Here is a 16095-nt window from a genome sequence, read left to right as displayed (position 1 = left end):
AAGAGAGAGAACGAAAAAGAAAGAGAGAAAGAAAGAAAGAAAGAAGAAAGAAAGGGTGGGAGGAAGGGAAGAGGGGGGGCGGCGGTGTTGTTTGCGCAGCGGTCAGCGCCTTGTTTGTGTAGTCTCAGGTTTTCTCCTCCCCTCCCCCTCTCCGCCTCCCTCTCCTCGCTTTGCCTCTCCGCACGAGGAGCGCAGAAAGGGAAGAGGGGGAGGAGGTGGAAGGGGGTGAGGGGACGGGGGGACTGCGGGGGGGCAGTGCGAAGCGGGAGAGGAGGGGAGGAAAAAATATAGGAGAGGGAGGGAAAAAAACGTTCGAGAGAGACGCATAAATCAGAGAGACGAGCCAGCTTCACTCGAGCACGGCTGACTGAGCCCTGCTGCTGCTGTTGCTGCGCTGCGTCCCGACTCTGTGTGTGTGCGCGAGCGCGCGCGAGTGTGTGTGTGCGCTCCGCGCGCGCGCTCGGAAAGCCAGGGAGAAAAACAGCCGCCGCCGCTGCTAACCACAGTCACCACGGCACATTAGAGGGCCATTAGAACGCGATTATACTCCCAGTGCTTACCTCTCATTCACACTCCTGCTCTCTCCCATTCAGCCTCACACACATAATCACCCGCACACACTTCCCTCATCACCATAAATGTGTCCAACTAACATGCGCAACTATAAAGCAAGGCAGGAACGAGCGTGGCACAAAGATACTGGTTTTCCACTGAACCCCCCCCCCCTCCCCCATTAACGCACGCAAACACACATGGGAGCAGATGAGGTCGATATGGCTCACTGCCCAGGGCGTCATAGCCCTGAGGGGGAGGCTGAGCACTTGACAATTATGTTTTAAATAGCTGTCTCAATTGTGCCGTGAGCAAGTTTTCTATTGCTTCTTTGCATGTCCTGTCGATGCTGACTTGCATCGCTGTCTTGCGATTTATAGAGCACGTAGCAAGACGTTATTGTAAAAATTGACTCCTGTTATATATGCGTTCTGCCACCTTCAGAACGTCTCACGGTCAGTTTTTTTATTTATTCTGCCATTTTGTGAGGAAGCGTCGTGAGTTAAGATGACACCCGCCCTCCCGAACACCAGCTTCCTTCCGCACGTACTTTCAGGTACGTCCATCTCCTGAGTCCCCTCCTACGCGTCCCCCCCTCTCTTTCTTCATGGGTAATCCAACACCACCTTCAAAGGCCTTTGCTTTTGTTTTGCACGGCCGCAGGAGCACGTTTGAGCAGAACTCCAGAACTCTACGGCTAATTCAAGACGCATATGGAAGAGGTTTGTGAAAGGGATGGCAGTCAAACATGCGAAAAGGAAACCACTGGAAAGCAACTTTGAGAAATCTGCATCTGAAACTCAAATTTGGACGGGATCAAGCTACACTCCACAGATGTTCTAAAAAACAAACAAACAAACAAACCACACAGACTGTGGTCGGGCGCTATTAAAATAAAGTAGAGGAACGACATGAGCCGCATCAATTTGTGAGACCTGCCAACCCCAGCGATGTGCCAAGAACCCTCAAATTAGACGGGGAACATCCAAAACACACACATTCCCCCATTTTCTTTACAATGTGCAGAGAATAAGTGGGAGAGTGAGAAAGTTTTAACACAGGTGACCGGATCAGGAGAAAAAAATAAAAATAAAAATATCAATAAATGTTGCAACTCACACGAACGGATATTGGCCTTAAATTCGTCTTTACATGCGATGATACACGCAGAAGTAGCCCCCTTCGCCCCCCTGGTGGCGCCGCTGGAATAAGAATGATCGGCAGCTCCGCACAAAGACGGAGGAATAACCTCCCCGATGCCGGAGAGAGAGCGAGGGAGAGAAGCTGGCGAGCATCCGTCTCCGTATAACGATCCCTCATGCTGCCTGCGCTCATTCGCGTGCGCCTGTGCGCGCGCGTGTGTGTGTGTGTGTGTATGTGTGTGTGTCACACTTCGCCTCGCGGAGAATTAATGAGATGTGAGAGCGGTGCGAGGCGAGAGGAGGGGAGGCGGCGGCGTGTTTGTGTGTGAGCCAGTGCTCATGTGAGGAGGAGGAGGAGAGGGAGGGAGGGAGGGCCAGAGGGTGGGGGGGGGGGGTGCCGACGACAATCTGAGTCACAAAGAGAGGAAGAGAAAGAGAGCGTCGAGAGGAAAGGAAGGGGGGAGGGAGAGAGGGAGACGGTGGAAACCTGAGAGAGAGGAGGAGAGTAGCAGGCGAGAAGAGTAATAAGATGGTGCATGTGAGGAAGAAAATGTGAGTAAAGGTGAGATGAGAGAAAAAAGCAAATGAAAAAAGAAGCTAGAAAGAGGTAGTATTGGAGATGTGTGAGAGAGAAAGGATTCTCAAAAATAAATAAATAAATTTATATATTATATAAAAATCCAGAGTAGCGTCTGCCGGAGTCGTAGAAAGGAACAGTCGGGGAAGAAAATGAGTTCAATTTAAGAAAAGAGGGCCGAGATTCGGGGGAGATGAAGTGTAAGAGCGTAAAACGTGGAAGAAGAAGAAAAAAAAAAAAAGAAAGAGCAAGAGAAAGATAAGGAGGGAAGATGAGCCAAGTGAAGCGTGTTACCTCGTATCCGAGCCGCGCCGCTCTCTGAAGCAGAGTCTCGCCGGCGTTCTTGTTCACGATCAGCCGCCGAGCCTCCGGCGGGATGGGGCGCACGGCGGCGGTCTCCAGGGGGGGGGTCCTGTGCAGCCCCGGCGGCACCTCCGGCGGAGCTCTGACATTCGCCTGGGGCAGCAGGGCGGGCGGGCAGAGTGCGGCGGGGGAGCAGGGCTTCAGCGGAGAGCAGGGATAATGATTAGGAGAGGCGGCTCTCTTCCTCGGAGCGCTGCGCTGCTCGGCCGGCTGACGGGAGACGAGGAGAGGAAAGTGTGAGGGACACTCAAGGACACATGGACGAAACCACAGAAATGTAAAGAGAATTCTGCATATGTGTGTGAAATACAAAAACAAAAGAATAATAATAAAAAAAAACAAGTAGCCACAGCATGACATTTTATTTAAAAAAAAAAAAAAACTACAAGTTTTGTAGCCCCAACCTCTGAAGCTTTCAAGACTTTTCTAAATTGCGTTTGGAGGTTACATCGTCCCTTAATGGCAGAGAGAGAGAGAGAGAGAAAAAAAAGACATCTTTCACAGCGAGCGTTCACACCCTGAACGCTAAAGGCCGCCATGCCCCTTTCCTTTAATCGCAGAGCCCTCACAGAGCAGAGGGAGCTGCCTGCCCGTTCTTGTGTGAGTGCGTGCGAGCGGCGCGTCGCCCTCTCCGTGGAATTCCATGTCGGAGCAGCTGTCAGCCTGAGGAGGAGCAGGGGGGACGGAAGCAGCACAGGCGAAAAAAAAAAAAAAAAAAAAAAAAAGAAAGAAAGAAAGCGCCTAGACTCCTCTTTTTTTTCCCTCGATTTTCCCTTCTGCTCCTTTCCCCTCCCCTCCTCTTCCTCCTCCTTATGAGCGTCATGTGCTCCACCATGGCTGCCACATTCCTCACACTCACTCAGGACGCAGCGAGATGCATAATTGCTCCAGGGTTTTGTTGTCAGGAATGCTCACCAACATGCAGGACTCTCACATCGCTGGCTCACACGCAAAAAAAAAAAAAAACAACACACACACACACACACACACAAAAAACATAGCACAGATGACACACGCTCGACAATTAAGGCCAGAGAGAAGCGCGCACACAAACACGAGCGAGCGAGCGAGCGGGGCCTCCTCAGGGAGTCGCAAAGGGCACGGGGAGGTCAAAGCTCCCGCAGCCCTCTAAACATTGTAAACATACTTCCTTCCTCTGTCCCTCCCTCCCTTCCCCAGCTGCATAATGCGAGGCGCCGACAGGCATACAGAAACGCACTCCGCTGCCGCAAAACATCCAGACGGCCGCATCGCAGCCCGACCCCCCCCCCCCCCCCATCAACGCTCACCTTGTCGTCCTCGGCCGATCCCAGATCAGGCGCCGAGCGCTGGCCGGGGCTGGTGGGCGCGGCCTCTTTCCTCTTCTCCCGCTCCCTCTCTCGGTCTCGCTGGCCCGTGTGCTTGGTCTTGCATGGCCGCTTGCCCTTGGGTTTGTCCGTGTCACTATGGCGACGGGGTTTGAGGGGAGGGACGCCTCCCACGCAGAGCTCCGGGGCCGGCGACGGGGGCCCCCTCTTCGGCTCCTTAAGGCCGCGGTCACCTGAGAAGAGGCTCGGCTGGTGCGGCCTGTCCTTCGGCTGGCTGGGGGGAAGGGCGGGAGCAGCTACTCCTGGAACGGGAGCAGAGGGAGAACAGGGAGTAAGAGCTGGTGGAGGAAGAGGAGGAGGAGGAGGAGGACAGAAAGGTACTGCAAGGCCGTCTCCGACAGGCTGCTGGTTTATTAATGAGCACTGTGAGCTGTCTGGGAGCACACGAGTCTACCCAGCCAAGAAGAAAAAAATACCAATTACAACAACAAAAAAAAAAAAATACAAAGAGAAATTCTTCACATCCTTTTTGTTTTCACTTTATTGATGTTACAACAAACTCAAATGTGTTTTATTAGGATTTTCCATGATGAAGCAGCACAAACAGAAACAAAAATTAGAAGCTTCTTCTAAAATCCTTGCCGCCTTTAGCCAAGTTTGATGACTGGGTGTTCGTCTCTGTTGGGTAAAAAGTTGCGGGATGTTTGTGGCCCGACTTCAATGATATTAAAATCAAAGGAAAAACAAAACAACAACAACAACAACAACAACAAAAAACATGACTAATAAAGAAAAAGAAATACTCTGCGTTGTACCAAACATTTTCCATTTGAGAAGATCTCGTCCTAAAAACCTAGAAATCGCAATCATCTGAATTAGCTCCATGTGCATGACAGGTCAAATGTTTGTGCATGCCCCGCAGCATGACACTGCCACCACTATGTTTCTTCACAAAGGTTTTACCACTGTGTAGCTGTAAGCGTTTGTGTTGCTCGCAGTGGAATCACAAAGCGACGTCTGCACTTATTTCCTGCAGCAAGGGCACGCCGGGCTATTCAACAAACTCTGCGAGTGCGAGCAGAAAAATCCAAACACCTCGAGACATCTTAATCAGAAACACGAGCTATTATCAGCGTCTGCGGTCTGACTCATGCCGCCGCGCAACTTTTGTTTGGCAAGTTTTAAATTCCACCAAATCCTTCATTTGTAGATAAAGTTGAGAAAATAGAGAAATTCTTTGCACATCAGCACGCTAGAAGGAAAACCTTGAGTAGTCACATCATTAATGACGGTTTAAATAGTTTAACAGTGTTGGGTTTCTCATGGTAAGGAAACGCACACCCACACAATTGGCAAAACCCATTTGCTGCCAAGGTGATGATGTCTAAAAATGTTTTACAGAAATGATAATCAAGGCTTATTGGCTGTTTTTGTGCGAAGTTACGTTTTTTTTTTCCCCCCCACATATATAGTTGCTCTCCACGTTCAGCTTCCCGTTTCAGCACAAGAATAAGGGAAAACCCTCAGTTATAATGAGAACAGCCATCCCCTCCAACAGCACGCACCAATAAATCCCCCATTCAGTGCTTCTTGTGACTGACTGGTCTCGAGAGGAAAAAAAAAAAATCTCTGATCACACATTAGTCACAGCGCACCTGCGCATCTCCGCCGACCACTTCCTCCCTTTCATCCTCCTCACAGAGCTTGACGCAGACCAGTTGAACATTTAATAAAGAGTGTGTGTGTGTGTGTGTGTGTGTGTGTGTGGAGGGGGGTTGTGGCTTGTACATTTCAGCCTGTGGTCCCCAGACCCCTTCAACCCTTCTGGCTGGCAGGAGGAAGAGTCCCCCGAGCCGTTTCCTCTGCCCCACCGCTCCCACACCCCCTGCCTCTCTGACTGCTCTCGGGAAATCCCCTAAAGACAGCCTGCTCAACAAGAAAGTGAAACGTGAGCCAAAGATAGATTTCCGTTACCCTAGCTGAACTCGGAGAATAAAAGGCGGCGGTTAGCGCGTCTGGTGGTTCGCTCTTACCATTAGGTAGCTTCTCGCAGCCCCACTTCCTGTTGATGTCGTTCCTCTGCGCCGCGGCCCGGTCCTCGGGCTCGGCCGCCCGGATCTTGCGCTCCCGCGGAGTCTGTGCCGGGTTTCCCGTGCGAGGCAGGGGCCAGGGCCTCTCCTGCTTGAACTGGGAGCCGTCGGGTGACGCCGCGGGCTTGCTGAGGCGCAGCCCCTTGAGCTCAATGCGGACTTTGAGCTTTCGCACCTCGTCATCGTCGTCATCTTCGTCGGGACTGGCCTGCTCGCACTCATCTGCCGACAAAACGTGCGTCGTTCAGTCTCGCCTTGCAAGCGCCTTGAGCAGTGCTGCACGCGAGCTCAAGAGTGCCAGCAAAACAGCATTAATGACAACGATGTGAGCCTCGTGTTTAATATTCATGCAGGAAGGAAGGGAGGGAGGGAAGAAGGACGACAGACAGAGGAGTGGAGGAAAGAAACGAGGGAGAAACAAACCAATAAAGACCAAAGAAGCCGAGTCTGGCTGCTCCAATCCGAAATTCACAAGGGATGGGTGTTTGACTTGTCTGCCAGTGCCGAGGAGAGCAAGCACGATACTGCATGCCAGACGAAAAAGGAAAAAAAAAAAAAGGAAACCCAAACAGATGAGGCAGAAAAAAAAAGCGAGATGAAAAGAGAAAGGGAAAAAAAAGAGCAGCTTTGAAGAGGGCGGGTAAGCACAGCGGAGGAACAGCAGAGCTGAAAGAGAAGCGAGAAAGAATGGCTGTCCCTCTTCCTCGCTTCTCTTGCGCGCTCTCCGCTCAAAGGGAAGGAGGATTAAACGCCCCTCGGAGCAGGCTGCCACACAGAGCGAAGCGCATGACAGTGAGTGGGAAGAGGAGGGGGCGGGTGGTGGTGCTGGGGTTAAAGACGGTATCCAGTGGTCTATTTTTTTTATTTTTTTTTCAACCATCAAACATACGACGACTTTAAAAACACAGAATGATAAGAAAGTTTTGGGTTCCACTGTGAAATTTTACAAAGCTTTTTTTGCGGGCTCCCAGGTAACTCAGCTATGTTTACTCGTGTGTCGATTGCGTCACAAGAGGCACAGGAATCAAGCTGTTCAGACCGCATTTGTAAAAAAAAAAAAAAATGTGACAGAAGGGGAACTTTTGAGACATCCTGACAAATTTATTTGACTTCCGTCTCAAACTAACCGGAGATTTTTTTTTTTCTCAAATTGCAAAATTTTACATTCAGGGGGGTCGGTCACATTCACTTTGAATGTTTTGCTGCAGCCTTATTTATGCAAGTTGCTCGAGAAGGGCGAATGCGATTAAAAGCAGGTAATTACAGAAAAGTAAAAACAAAAAACAAAACAGTGACTATTCCTTTTCTCATCAGGAAGTAATGGAATGTTTTAGGAATGTAGATAAATTGTGGTTTACAGTAAATTTACAAGACAAAAGTAAGCAAGCCAACTGTGATTGTTCAATATTCGACAGACAATATGATTTTGATTAAGTATACAAGAGCTTGTCGGGCAGATTTGGAGAAAAAAAAAAAAAAACGGAAAAAAATTGTAAACAGCTGCTTCCTGAAACACAGAATCGGAAGATGGAAACCAGACAGGAACTTAACGCAATACTAACAAAGTGCATACGAGGTGCGGGTTCAGTTTTTATTGGCCACGCAATAAGTAAGCATTTGGAACCTAACTGACAAATAGCGTAAAAATAAAACAAAATTAATTAGTTAAAAAATGAATTGCTTTTAAGCGCTTGGTCGCCCCTAAAGTCATGCTGCCCTGGGCACTGAGCCGTATCGCCCATTTCAGAAACCACCGCAGATTTTGTTTTTATTGACAAAAGATTCTCCACATGCTTATCATTGAGTCTGACACATTTCTTAATTTCACTGAAGAGCCTTGGAGAATGTGCCACCCTGGGCAGAGAGCCATATCACCAGCAAAACAAACAGAAAAAAACTCACTATGACAGACTGGATCTAATGTGACTTTGATTGAATTTACAGAAAAGTCTGCCTTGTAGCTTCAAGGCAGGATTGATTTATTTATTGATTTATTTATTTTTTATTATTATTTTTTCAAACAGGGAAAAAGCCTGGAGTATCAAAGTTGCAGCAAAAGGAGACAGAAAGAAATGGGAGGTGGAAGTGCGAGTGAGACGGCACGTTTCTGAAGTTCTCACCAGTAGAAAGCTTGGCTCTCTTCTCCCGCTCCCCTTCCTCCGAGTCGTCCTGCTCTTCCTTGATGAGCGGGCGTTTTCTGGCAGCTCCGAAGCCCAGGCCGACCTTTTCCTCCAGGAACTCCTTTGATGGCGTCAGAGTGGGAGGCATGCACAGTCCCTCCTCAGACTCTCTCGTCGCCGCTTTCCTGGCTCCGTCTTGAGCCCGGTGACCCGGGGACACGAGGTCCCTCGGCGCCACGCACCTCTGGAGAACCGGAACTCTGTTGTTGGCGTACAGCAGACGGACACCTGAACAGAGCAGAGCGGGACGGAAGAGCAGGGTTAGACGGAGGGGAAAAAAAACATGAAAGGGGACCCCAGGAATGCAGACAGACCACAAACCAGACAGACCGAGAGCGGGCAGGGGAAACCGACGGGTGGGGCGGGAAGATGTGAGGGATCGACGAGCGGGAGAGTGGCGGTTAAACACCAGCCAGCTTTTATTCTGCTTTAAAGACAGGCAGTAAAACTTTGATGGGGTAAAGACTTTTTAATCTGATGCGAGCGGAGCGGAGCAGAGCCAGCGGGGCCTGATGGTTCCTTGCACTTCCAGCACAGAGGAAAGACATCCCTTCTCTCCCTCTCTCTGTCCTCCCCCACGGCATGACCGAGCCACGCCCTTCTCACACAGAGCGTGACTCTATCCCCCCCCCCCCTCTCCCCACCTCCATTTCTCCTCGACTCCCTCTCTCCGTCTCCCTCTCCGTGCCATAATTAGGCTCACACGTCAGCCGCGGCCTTGCTCCAACACACAGCTGGGCTCCTGGCCAACGTAACTACCCTCCCTCACCTCTGCACCCCCGCCAGCTCCCTCCCCCTCGCCTCCTCTTTCCGTTGCGCTCTCCCATCCGCTTTCACCCGCTAACTCCCCCTGCTTTCACTCACGCAATCTCTGCCCCTCCTTCTCCTCTCTTGCCTTCCCCGCTCTCTCTCTCTATTTCTCTCTCTCTCTCTCTGCGCAGATAAGCACAAAAGGCTTCTTGAAAATAAAAACTCCCCCCTCGCCTTTTCCCTTCCACACGCCCGGTTTATGCGAGAGTTGCTGCGTGTTTTTGCAGGAGAGAGCATCTTTTTTTTTTCTTTTTAAGAATGACCCCAGTTTTGCCTCAGCTTTTGCTGCAAGTGTGCACGCGTACCTATTGTTTGCATGACTCACTTTATGATCGCGACTTGTCCTCTTACATATATATATATATGTGTGTGTGTGTGTGTGTGTGTGCGTGCATTACTCACCCTCCCTCTCTGCCTGCCTGGTGGTGTGCTGGCAGTGCTCCAGCGCTCTCTCTCTGCGCTGGCCGTCTGCCAGCTCCCGTCCTGCTGCCGCCACCGAGGCAGAAACGCACAAACCGCCGCCGCCGCCCTCCTTCTCCTTCAGCTCCAGCTCGGAGAACCGCATCATTGCCCGCTGTGCGCACACAAACACACAACAAAACAAAAAAGAAAAAAAAAAAAGAGGAAAAGAAGCAGAGAAAACCCATGAAAACCACTCATCTGCCCACGTCACAAACACACACACCTCTCTAAGCCTCAATCTGGCCTCAACAGCTATAGAAGCAAATATTGCGTCAGCAATTACATTGTCTTAATATGAAAGAAAATGCCAAAGAAATAAATTAAACCCACGTACGCACACAAACACACACAAAGACAAAAAAGGGGGGAAGACAGATAAATCACAAGCATGGCATCAAGACACAGGTTAGACTACTGCAGCCACTGTGAGTCCATGCGCTCTGGGCCTTAAAGTCCTGGCATCTCCCTTTCCTGAAACATAAACATGGCTTGGAAACATATACATCTAAGCCCTGAGGCAGAGAGAGGGGAGATGAGAAGGGGTGGGGGGGGGGGGGGGGGGGGAGAAAAGAGAGAGGAAAGAAGGGAGGCAAAAAGAAGGAGTGTGCAGCGGTACAGAGTACAAAAGGAGACAGAGCCTGTCGGAGACAGATGTGATAAGAAATGTAAAGAACTGACCTCCCAGTTAGCTGCAGGTTGGCTTATATTACTCTCCTCTTGTGATAAGACTTCCATCTAAGCAATTAGAATGGGGGGCTCAATATATCTGTCCAGCATTTCATCTTTTTTTTTTATTTTTATTTTCTTAAATGAATTTGTTTCTCCACATAATTCTTCACACATAAATAAGCAGCCACAGTCCCACATAATGACACAAAGTAAAGTGACTCAACAGGTCAATCAAATGTGCATCAAAGCCATCAGGTCATTTCTGAAGCAAACTGATCACAAATTAGAGAGAGAGAGAAAAAAAAACAAGTAGAGATGCACCAATCGGACTTTTCTAAGCCCGTACCGATTTTCAGGTTTCTTGAAGGTCTGACCTGCTGAAGAAGAACACTGCAGCCCATTTATCAAGGCCCCGGTCTTAGATTCAAGTGCAAATTTAAAGCGCCTCGCAAAAGGATTACTACCCCGTTGTGTCACATTACATGATTTGCTCATTTGATTTAGGTCTGAGCTTTAACTTGGCCACGACAAACACATAGATATGCTCCGATATCTCGTAGTTCTGGCCGTACGTTCGGGGTCATTGTTCCCCTGGAAGATTAACCTCAAACAGATTTTCGTCCAGTAATTAGTTCCATCCAGCCTCCCATTAACTCTAACCAGTTTTCCTCTGCCAGTTAGAAACAGTCTCCTTCACCATGATGCTGGTGCCATCATATTTCACCATGGGGACAACGAGTTCAGGGTTAGTTTGCGCTAATCGAGTTTTGCCCGTCATCTGACCAGAGCACCTTCCTCAACGTGTTAAACCGAAAATTTATGTAAAACCCAAGAAGACACGGTTCAGTTTGTGGTTTTAGCCTCACAAAATCATACGAATACTTGCGTTGGGAATACTTTTGCATAGCACTTCATACATCAATTTGAATTGTACTAAGCCTGAAGAAGCGCATTAAAGCGACCAGTTGATTGGTGCATCTCTAGATTGAACATTACCACAATTGGGAACACAAAATCAGTTTTGCCATCACTTTGTTTTCACATTCCCAGAAATGCAAAGTCTGATAGCTTTGTTGCAGCTGTGAATTAAAAAGCATGACACAGACAAAACCACGTTTTCTCGAATGCATTCGCGACATAGACAGACATGAGCAACCTATTACGGTATCTGCCTCAGAGCCAGTGGATAATAACAAAAATACTCTCTTTGTGTTTCTGAGCACATGAAACTCCAGAGACAACTGCTTAAAACACGTAACTTAATCTGTGTGCCTAGATGATGGTGGATGAGTTCCGATTTTACATCTATACAGGTCATCTGATGCATGTTAGGAGGCATGTCAACCAGTGGGTCGAGGAGGATTATGGCCTTGGAGAGACCAGGCAGGGCAGCTCAGGCCAACGAGAAGGTGGGATTAGGGGGAGGGCTGTGATTGGCAGACAGGGGGCATGCAGAGAGCTTTAGAGCAGTGGTTCTCAAGCTTTTTACTTCAAGTACCACTTCAGTAAATATGAAGGTTTCCAAGTGTCACGCAACCAATGGGTGTTTTTAAACTACATTTCAATCAACATTTCATTTTTGCTCAGAAGTTCTAACATCGCAATCTGAAGACAAATTCACAGAAAAGTCCACAGACATGGTCATTCTTTGTGTGAAAGTCAAGTTTCTCACCTACCCAAACTACTAATTTTAATAAGGCTGTCCGGCATACAAACCTTTCTTTATTTGTACTTTTGAGTATTTGTAGCTTATCAACTCTTTCTCACGATCTGTACTATGTTTCTTTTTTTGTGAACAATATTTGCTACAATATTTGATAATGTAAGTTATCCTGATCACTGGGCAAATCAATGACTAAATCATCTCAGGTTCCAGGTTTTGACTTCAGAGGTAAATGAAACTGTATAAGAAGTTTGCTCATATTTACTAAATGAATATTAATATACTATATATATGTTTTTTTTTTTTGTTGTTGCTTTTTTAAATCAGCGAACCATCAAAGACAGTCAAAGCACCACAATTTCCACTTAGGCTAAAGTTTGAGAACCACGGCTTTAAACAAGCCCCCAAATTGGCAGTTGTTGGTTGTTAAGCATCTTGCAAGAACCCTATGTCTCCTAAACTTGGGGTTAAGTACAGCCAAAGGCGATGTGATCTTTGAGGTTGTCACGGTCATGCTCTGAATCCACTGTCTAGAGCACAGTCAGCACTACATGCTTTAGCCTGAAGGCAGTCACACAAGGAGAGGCACGTACGGAGTCACAAACACACACAGAGTAACCTTTACGATGGCTGCTCGGTAATCAACATACAAAAATGGCGGTCCTGTTTAAACTTTGAACCGACAATCCCTGAAAGAGTGCCTGAAATCAAGCCAATGATAAACTAAAGGGGGAAGATCAAACCAGTGGCCAAGACAGTAGCATGACTATTTATTCTCTACAGGGCCGTAAATACAAAGTTTGCAAAGTTCATGCAAGGTTTGCTCAACAGGCAAAGGGAATGAAGGCAGTGGCCCTTGAATGTTTATTCTCATGTGGTTAAACATTTAAGTCTGAAATGTCTGGTCATGACATGACAACAACCCAATACAGTCTGTGGTGTAAAGATAAACTTGTGGACTTACCTGCAATGCTCTCTGCTCGCGGCTCAGTTGACTAGAGTCAGCGTACAGCTCTGTGGTGACGCATTTAAAGCGGTCGCCAACGTAGCCAGAGGAGTTTGCGATCCGTTTGGCCAAGCTGGACCTACGAGAGTTTTTAGATGAAGCCTGGGTACCTTCGTCCTCCTCCTCTTCATCATCTCCCTCTGCTTGGGACTCCCCAAGATCAACGATATTGTCCTCTTTTTCAGCCTCCCTCTCACACTCCTTTACTGCATTTGTATTGTGCTGTGCCAGAGGAGCGCAGCAGCCCCCATCTCTTTTGTCCTTACCAGAGCTTCGCTCCCCTGAGGTACGGGCACAGCGTAAAGTGCTCTGATCTTGATCCCCAGGGTCTGGGCTGGGGCTACTTTCCTCTGTGCTCTCTTCTGCATCAGAGAGCTCTGGTCTGCTCTGGGATGTCCTTGATACCTCGACAAGACAGGGTGTTTCCTGGGGAATCTTTCCTTTACCAAATACAGCTTCTTGCTGCCCATCAGTGTTGTTCACCTTCAGGTTGGGGGTCGGTCCAGAGTGGCTTAGATGTGCTTCGTGTTTAGTTTCACTGTCAGTGTTTGTCAGGTTTTGACTGCTATGACATTCATTTTGGTTCCCCTTGTTGCTAGTCTCAGCAGAAGGCTGTTTGTAGACTGTTGGGGTAGACTCAATATCTGTGTCTGAGTGTACAAGGTCAATGCAGACAATCTTTTCTCTGGACGCCACTGATGAGGGGAGGTTTTTGCTTTGACTGCCACCCTGTCCTTGCACGCCTACCTCCCTATCATGCTTCATTTGGTTGCCTTCGCCTGTCTCTTTCCCAGCACTGTGATCTCTGTGGCTCCCGCCTTCTTCGACAGCTCCCCGTGGTCTGTCTTGTCCCCGGGGTTTTAGTGTTGCATCTGCCCTGTCTGTCAGCTTGCTGTCAGAGAGTGTCTGCATCAGCGGATGGACCATCTCCTGTGAGTTATAAGTGAGGTATTCTGTGCCCGGACCAGCTGGGAGATTTGAGTAGGTTAAAGGGTGTTTTCCAGCCAAGTGGGGTGGGTAAAGGCCGTTGTTGCCAAGCAGAACAGGGTTAGGGTACACTGGGCCTTTCCCTGAAATTGGGACGGAGTGTAGCGCCAAGCCATCAGGGATGGGGTACTGCAGATATCTGTTAGCATAAGCCAAGCTGTGGTTCAAATAAGCTTCACTTTGAGGAAGAAAAAGGTGGGGAGGAGGGTGACCATTCTCCAAACATGGCCTCTTGTACGATGACAGGTCTGGAGTTTGTTCACTTCTCTTATTAGTCTGAGCAGACTTCTCTGTTCCCTCTCTGTGATGTGCTGACTGGCTGGGGCTGTGCTTCACCCATTCACCGTTAGGTTTCGGGGAAAGAGCCCTGGAGCTGATCAAAGAGCAGCCAGAGTGTTGAGAGGAAGGAACACTGAGGTTGGACTCTCCAATCCTTGGACAGGATGAGCTTCGCTGCTGAGGGAGAACCCTCTCTAGACCCTTGTTCTTGATGACAGAGGGCGAGGTGCCTTTGGCTTGTGAAAGGCCCAGGTCTGCATTTGACCTCGGAGAGGGTGGCAAACCCGACGTGTGCTGTGCATGTGAGGGAGAAGGGCTTGGTACAACCCATGATGAGTGTAAAGTGCTGATCATTTCTGGTCTCTCTGAGACCTTTGAAGAAGTGCTGCAGACCACAGAATGAGGATGGGAGGAAGGGGAGAGGGATACATTTTCATTTAGAAGCTCTCGACCGGAGGGAAGTCCATAACGGGTGCCAGATGACACAGAGTCCATCTTAACTGAGAAACCATTGGCAGGCAGCCCATACTCAATCATTCTTCCTGACAAATCCAGAGGCTTCTCTGCAGAGTCTTTGGTTGGTTGAGATTGGTTAGCTGGCCTCTCAAAATTGACTAAAGAAGGAGACCTGCTGCAAACTTTTTCCACTCCTGCACCTCTGTTCTCAGAGGTCCCATCTCGTGACCTGGGTTTGTGAGGGCTGGGTCTGGCAGAGGAGGCCTGCTCTGATGCCATGCTGCTAATAGAAAAAGGGTGAGCAATGGACTGCGTAGCGGCAGAGGATGCAACTATTGAAGCTGCAGAAGAGGCGGATGGTTGTCCTATTCTGGCAACTGGCCTTTGCAAATCCAGTGCTTTGTCAAGGAGAGCAGGCAGAGAGGGAGGCTGGGGGAGGCGGGAGGACATGTGGGAAGAATCAGCAGGCAGACTATTACTCCCGACAGTGGTGCCACTGGTGCTGGTACTACTGGTGCTATTGTTGGTTGTGCCCTTCCTGGATGGAGGTCTGCTTGGTCTGCTGCTCCTGCTCGGAGAACGGTCTCGTTCCATGGCTGCCTGATGGTGCTGAGGATGAGGAGAGGGTTGATGAAGCTGCTGAGAAAATGGAGATGTAACACCGAGTCCTTTGTCTTGGCAGTGTACCAGCGAAGTGGGGGTCACTGTGACCGCAGGAATCCTCATGGGAGGGGCCACCAGAGGAGAAGAAATGGGAGATGGAGGGTAGGGAGGCATATAGTACAGCCTCTCAGCAGCAGAAACAGCTGCAGCAGATGTAACATTGGCCCCCTGGGCTGCACACAGGGGTGGGTAGGGCAGGTGCTGGGGAAGGTAGGGGCTAGGTTGGGTGAGCAGGGACGCTTTGTATATGTTCAAAGCAGCATACTTGGAGGTGTCCATAAAGGAATACATGCCTGCTTCCGGGTAGGGGCTCAGCAAAGGCATGCGGAGGTAGCTGCCACCCGCTCCAGCCAGCCCCAGCTCTGACACTTTTTCTCCGGGCCCTACTCGCCGTTCCAAGCCAAGGCCCTCAGCTCCAGTAACCAGCACAGGCTTGTGAAGGCTTGGGTGGGTTCCCTTATAGAGGCTCTGGTAACCATTTGCAGGCTTACGACTGTCCAGAGGGCTGTCGGGTTTGTAAATTAGCTCTGGGAGACCATCCCTACTGTAGGCGAGTGGGAGGGTGGGTGTCTCTCTGCTCTTCTCCGCTGGGAGGGTTCTGATCCCTGGGTATACGACCCCACCATGGAGACGGAGGCTGTCGTGTATCAGAGTGCTTCGGTCAAGCCCCATCGCAGCCAGGGGCGTCAACCTTGCATCCACCTGAAAGAAAGAAAGAAAAAAATGCATTTAGTCGAGTTTAATCACTGGCAGCTGCTATTAGTGAAAGGTTTTTATTCCAGTAGCAAATGCACCTTAAACACAGCTGTAATGAAGGATGGCTTTTCAATGAAGGATTTCCTAAAATACTCTCTTAGAAAGCATTAATGCAATGCTGCTGTTTGCATTT

The 16095-nt window shown here is 49.1% G+C and overlaps 1 protein-coding gene across 4 annotated transcripts in view; it reads right to left on the bottom strand.

Moving 5' to 3' along the window:
* The window catches only part of bcor (BCL6 corepressor), a 42260-nt gene that overhangs the window by 11981 nt on the left and 14184 nt on the right, over window positions 1-16095 (bottom strand). For 3 of the 4 annotated variants that reach the window (XM_055031562.1, XM_055031561.1, XM_055031563.1), the window contains 7 exons: window positions 12780-15908; window positions 10162-10218; window positions 9424-9595; window positions 8152-8439; window positions 5975-6253; window positions 3924-4243; window positions 2566-2844 (listed from right to left, as the gene is read on the bottom strand). In XM_055031562.1, the coding sequence (XP_054887537.1) occupies window positions 2566-2844; window positions 3924-4243; window positions 5975-6253; window positions 8152-8439; window positions 9424-9595; window positions 10162-10218; window positions 12780-15908 (4524 nt within the window). The remainder of the gene's footprint in view (window positions 1-2565; window positions 2845-3923; window positions 4244-5974; window positions 6254-8151; window positions 8440-9423; window positions 9596-10161; window positions 10219-12779; window positions 15909-16095) is intronic. The other variant, XM_055031564.1, reaches the window with a different exon arrangement.

Source organism: Poeciliopsis prolifica, unplaced genomic scaffold (genome assembly GCF_027474105.1).
Source record: "Poeciliopsis prolifica strain line A6 unplaced genomic scaffold, Auburn_PproV2 SCAFFOLD007, whole genome shotgun sequence".
In the NCBI taxonomy this organism is placed as follows: Eukaryota; Metazoa; Chordata; class Actinopteri; order Cyprinodontiformes; family Poeciliidae; genus Poeciliopsis; species Poeciliopsis prolifica.
This window is presented reverse-complemented; position numbering and strand designations above follow the sequence as displayed.